Raw genomic sequence first — 6209 nt, forward strand, 5'->3', positions numbered from 1 at the left:
CGTTTGTGCTGATATGCTCTTTAGGTTTTCACCAAACGTGCTGCTGTGCATTATGGCCAAACATCTCCACTCTAGTCTCATCTGTTCAAAGGACATTGTTCTAGAAGTCTTGCGGATTGTTCAGATGCAACTTTGCAAATCTAAACTGTGCTGCCATGCTTTTTTCAGATAGAAGAGGCTTTCAAGCCTTCCAAACATGCCATACTTGTCCCATATTTTTCTTATTGTACTGTCATGAACGTTATCATTTAACATGTTAACTGAGGTCTGTCGAGTCTGCAGTGAAGTTCTTGGGTGTCTGCCATTCTTCTGAGCGTTACGTGGTCTGATGTTGGGGTGAATTTGCTGGGACGTCCAGTCTTGGGAGGATTGTTGTCTGTTTTGAATGTCTTCCACATTTGAATAAACTTCCTCACTGTAGAATGATGAACTTCAAATTGTTTGCAAATGGCCGTAGTACTCTTCCCAGACTGATGGCAGCAGCAATTGCTTCTCTAAGATCATTGCTGATGCCTTTCCTCCTTGGCACTGTGTTAACACACCTGAAGGCTCCAGACCAGCAAACTGCCAAAACATCTGCTTTTATAGAGGTGCTCACACTTGCTGATGATCAGTTAATCAAAGGCATTTGATTAGCAGAGTCTGACTGTTACTTACCCTCTTAATTCCTATGTTAACATTAAGGGTGTCCTAACTTTGTTACACATGACTTTTCCATTTTGGCTTTATTTTTGATAAAAAAAATAATGGCACGGTGTGATATGTCATGTGTTGTTGTTCATCACTGTTCAAAGTTTTATTTTCCAAATTTTAAGACCTGCCAAGGACCAGATATTTTTTTATGTCCTGATACAGAAAACCATGGAATTCAATAGGGTGTTCAAATTTTACAGTGGTGTGAAAAAGTTTGTGCCCCCTTCCTGTTTTGTTTTTGTTTGTTTTTTTTTTTTGCATTTTTGTCACACTTGAATGATTCAGATCAAGCAAATTTTAATGTTACACAAAGATAACTCGAGTAAATACAAAATGCAGTTTTGAAATAATGATTTAATTTATTAAGGGAAAAAAGCAGTCCAAACCTGCCTGGCACTATGTGAAAAAGTAATTGCCCCCTACATCTAATAACCACCTTTGGCAGCAACAACTGCAATCAAGCATTTGCGATAACTGGCAATGAGTCTTTCACATCACTGTGGAGGAATTTTGGCCCACTCTTCTTTGCAGAATTGTTTTAATTCAGCCACATTGGAGGGTTTTCGAGCATGAATGGACTGTTTAAGGTCATGCCACAGCATCTCAATTGTATTTAAGCCCGGACTTTGACTTGGCCATTCCAAAACCTTAATTTTGTTTTTCTTGAGCCATTCAGAGGTGGACTTGCTGGTGTGTTTGGGATCATTGTCCTGCTGCATAACCCAAGTGCGCTTGAGCTTGAGGTCACAAACTGATGGCCGGACATTCTCATTCAGGATTTTCTGATAGAGTGCAGAATTCATGGTTCCATTAATTATGGCAAGTCGTCCAAGTCCTGAAGCTGCAAAGCAGCCCCAGTCCATCACACTACACCACCATGTTTGACTGTTGGTATGATGTTCTTCTTATGAAATGCTGTGTTGTTTTTACGTTTTTACTGTGTTGTTTTATACACACACACACACACACACACACACATATATATTATGTATGTATAATTAGGAGAACAAAGTCTTTATGCAGGTGGTGTTATTTATCTTTTAATCTGATGATAAAGTTTGACAAATCAGTAAAATCAAACATAAATATGTTACAAATAATGTACATAGTCACAGTTCACATGAATGCCTATAATGATAACACACCTTCTTAATGATCACTTGAAAAAAACATCTTAAACCAGCCTAAGATGCTTTGCTGGTCTTAGCCATCTCCTGACCTTGTCAGGCTAGTATGTTGGCTGATTTTTTAGAGTACATAAAAAACCCTGCAACCCATCACTGGCTGATGTAAGATGTTTTATTAAAAAATGTCATATTTTATTTAAAATATTTTAACCAACTGATAGGCTACATTACTAAATCATATGAATCCAACTGATACATTATTAAATTATATGAATCCACATTGTGCTCTGTGAATAGTCTGTCAAATATTCTAATAAATACTTGTTTGTTCAATTTTTTTTCTTTCTAATTAGATTGTTTTCACAGTTCCTGATTAGATTATTAGTAGTGCAGAGTTGAAGTTAAAAAGGGAGTGACGTTTGTGTGATTTCACCTAGAGCAAGGAGGTCTTTCCTCCTGCTTGTAAAGGCTTTCTCACTAGTGACTAGTGAGAGGGTGAAAATGTAAAACCCAGAATGGATTAGAGTGGCGTAATTAAAGGGATAGTTCACCCCAAAATGAAAATTCTGTCATTAATTTCTCACCCTTATGTAGTTCCAAACCCGCAAGACCTACATTCTTCGGAACACAAATTAAAATATTTTTGATGAAATCTGAGATCTCTCTGACCCTCCATAGACAGCAACGCAACCTAAATGTTCCCAGACCCAGAAACGTAGTAAGGTCAGGACAAAGGTAAAATAATCCATGTGACATCAGTGACTCAACTTCAATTTTGCGAAACTACGAGAATACTTTTTGTGCACAAAGAAAACAAAAATAACAATTCTTCTCCTCGAGTTACCGTCAGTAACCGTCTTCCACCATTTTGGAGAGTACCACGACACATGCGCGCGCTTTCCCCAGAACATAATCAACGTAATCAGCGTTGTTTACGTTCATTGGAAAGCACGCACATGCGTCGTGGTACTCTCCAAAATGGTGGAAGATGGTGACACAGGGAAGAAGAGTTGTTGAATTATTGTTATTGTTGAACATTATTTTTGTTTTCTTTGTACACAAAAAGTATTCTCGTAGCTTCGCAAAATTGAAGTTGAGCCACTGATGTCACATGGACTGTTTTACCTTTGTCCTGATCTTACTACGTTTCTGGACCTGGGGACATTTAGGTTGCCTTGCTGTCTATGGACTACATGAGGATGAGAAATTAATGACAAAATTTTCATTTTGGGGTGAGCTATCCCTTTAAGAAAGGTTTTGAATTGGGAGGCTCCCTTCCACTTCCAAAAGGTGTTTTGGAACTCCTTTTCCAAAACCGGAACTCTTTTACTCTACTCATTGGTTTCTTTGAAAATTATTTACGTTGGCGGAGAAACAAATGTACAAACTAATTAATTATTAGCCAGTTTGTCTGAGTCCGAAACATTTCTCATTACCAACAACAACTCGTTATGTGCTGTTAGGCAGAAGTTCCTTTCTGCCATTATACATGACAGCCCCCGGAGGATAAAAAATAAGCGCGGGCTCAGCGGGACTGATCGGACCCAGCGCGGGACCGTGTTCATCTTGCTCGGGCTTCGTTGAGGCGGTAAACGGTCTCATGTTCGTCACAGCAGGCGAAGTGATTTGCCAAAACAGCTTTTTCAACGCTTTTCTGAATTCCCTTCTCATCAAACAGTACAGAATGGGATTGAGACAACTGTTTGAATGTGCCAAACATACTGTGACTGGGAAAATATACACTTGCGTGGTGTAATACTCGTAACTGAAGTGCACTACATTGAGTTTTATTAAGATTCCCCACGCCGTTAACGCCTGGTTCGGCAGCCAGCACAGGAAAAAAGACAAAACGACGATAGTCACAGATTTAGTCACTTTAGATCGCCTCTTAGCGCTGGTGGTGTTCACGTTTTTGTTAGTTATGAAGCGTAGGAGAAGCAGGTAACAGACAGTGATTATTACGAACGGAATGAGGAACCCCAGAAGTACTTTTTGCGCGTGATATAAACCCAGCCAAAATTGCGCATCTCCACTCCGGTCGGGAAATTTCACCAGGCACAGTTCTTCGTTGGATACCGTGGCGGTCGTTGAAAATATCGCGTTCGGCAGAGCGGCTCCGACCGCTGCAATCCAAATGACTATAGTCATCCACTGCGCGGAGAAACGCAACCGGCGTCTCCTACTTTTTAACGCCGAGGCCACGGAGCAGTATCTCGCGACGCTCATAGCCGTGAGGAAAAACACGCTGGCGTACATGTTCGTAGCCGTGACATAAGAAACTGTCTTACACATCGCCTTCCCAAACAGCCAAGTGAAATCCATGGCGTTCTCCACAGCCCAAAAGGGAAGCGTCAAAACAAACTGAAAGTCTGTGACCGCCAAACTGGTCACGAAGAAGTTGATAGAAGACTTCTTCCATGCTTGTTTGGACTTCATGAGATACAGGACGAGGATGTTACCGATTAAACCCAGCGCGCACACAACCGAGTAAATGACAGAGATGATTATTCTCAGGACCGCGGATCCATCTCCCATAAAGTCGGGCTTATCCAAATCGGCGAGATCTTGAAAGTCACTCCACGAGATATTAGTCCTGTTCGCTGTGAAGCTCGTGTTGTATTCACTTAACGGCAGACTTCCAGACGCGTAGTCGGTGCGCTCGTCTTGCATCTCGGAAGTCTTCTGCATTGCTCGTTTTTAGAGTATTTTTCCCATCCTGCTAGTGTTACTCCTGAATCGTATCATTCCAACTTGTCCCGTCTCCACTGTCTGTCATTGCCATTTTAGTTTTCCGCGGACAAAATCGTCTTTGCGCGCACATTGCAACGGCGATAATTAAGACCAAGGGGGTCTCTTAATTCTATTTCAATATATCTGACTATGAGAGGCTGTTTAACCATATTTTAATATTATTTATCGCACAAAACTGTTGCCTGTGCGTAGCTTCACGCGCACTGACAGCTCGCTGGGTTTTTATAGAGCCAAGTATCAATGGATTGGATGGCTTGCGCTTTTACGCAGCACAGACAGTGGTGCTCCCTGTGATGCGGTGCTCTGAATAGTTGAATAGAGCGAAGAAGTGGATAAATTCTACAATTAACATCTTAAAGACTTAAGAATTGATGCACCGTATTGAGTTTTGAAGCATTACTTGAGCAGATAGAGGAGACGGGGCTAATTGTTAATGAGAGAATTTTCTTAATGGCTATTAGGTTTTGAATTCAATTGCGCAAATTATAGGAGTAGTTATGTGTGCTGTTTTAAAATTAGTTTAAAATGATAAAGATCCGTTCTTAAAACTTTCGATTTCTTTCTCTTTTTTTCTTTTTATAATAGCTTGTGCTTAAACAAGTGAACACAATTACTTAAAACCACACTGGCATACTTTCAGTGAAGTGTAATAATGAGGGTAGAATTTAGGATATAATTCATTATTTCATGCTGATTCAAAAAGGTTGTCTCATGTTTTATATACATGGTATACTGAAATTTAAGTATTTACATATTTAAGATACATATTTGCATATAAAGTGCTTTTGTTTTTGAAATGATACACTTTCAGTATGATAGAGGTCAGCTATTTCTTAATTGACATGCTGAAAGTTTTCACCTGTTCTTACTCAATTTAGTGCAATTTATCTGATAAAAAAATGTAATGGCATACTGATCATAATACACTGAAAGATACGAGACCAGACTAGCAAAATCATATCCCCTTGGCATAAGGTTTATATTTATTAGCACCAGGCACCTTTAAAGGCACGTTTTTTCATGTCGCCTTCTGTTATAAAAAATTATAAATAAATAAAAAAGCTTGAAGGTTGTTTTGCACATAAACTGCTCAGATCTAAGGAAGTGATCTCTGCCCATCACCAAATCCTCATCATCAGCTTGTGATGGTGTACAGAACCTGTTTAATGAAGCTTTGCAGTGCCTGTGGGATTTATGATTGACGAGAGAATATGCAGTAAATGTGTTTGGTTTTGTTTACTGTTTACTGTAAAACCCTAAATTCTACCTCAACATTTTTACATCATAAGACAGAATGAGAGTCAGATGTTTTCCATAGCTCAAGTTAAATAATGCATTTGAGGCAGCAGAGATATGAAAGTCTAGTTTGTTAAAGGGGTGGTTGAGTTGTTTTGTTCTAGGCTTGATTGTGTTTATGGGGTGCAGTTTAACATGTGTTCATGCTTAGTTTTTAAAAAAATGCATTATTTTTCACTTAATTTACCTTTATTCTTCACCGCTCTGTCCCTTCTCTGATAAACGGGCTGATAATTTCCTGTTTTTATGAAGCCCCTCCCTCAGAAATACGCGATGGACTCTGATTGGTTAGCTAGTGCAGTGTGTTGTGATTGGCTAAACCGCTTCTGGTGCGCGTCTAAA

At 39.6% G+C, this 6209-nt stretch overlaps 1 protein-coding gene across 1 annotated transcript; it reads right to left on the reverse strand.

The window, feature by feature from the left end:
* Positions 1 to 3269: 3269 nt before the first annotated feature.
* LOC107706441 (relaxin-3 receptor 1-like) lies at positions 3270 to 4508 on the reverse strand. Its single transcript, XM_016510150.1, has one exon. The coding sequence runs from the start codon at positions 4506 to 4508 to the stop codon at positions 3270 to 3272; it is 1239 nt and encodes a 412-aa protein (XP_016365636.1).
* Positions 4509 to 6209: the final 1701 nt, after the last annotated feature.

This window comes from Sinocyclocheilus rhinocerous, unplaced genomic scaffold, assembly GCF_001515625.1.
Source record: "Sinocyclocheilus rhinocerous isolate Xijiao unplaced genomic scaffold, SAMN03320098_v1.1 scaffold1405, whole genome shotgun sequence".
NCBI classification, from domain to species: Eukaryota; Metazoa; Chordata; class Actinopteri; order Cypriniformes; family Cyprinidae; genus Sinocyclocheilus; species Sinocyclocheilus rhinocerous.

What these genes read in the sequence shown, in the direction of transcription:
- LOC107706441 (XM_016510150.1), bottom strand. Translation starts at nt 4,508, where the DNA reads ATGCAGAAGACTTCCGAGATGCAAGACGAGCGCACCGACTACGCGTCT.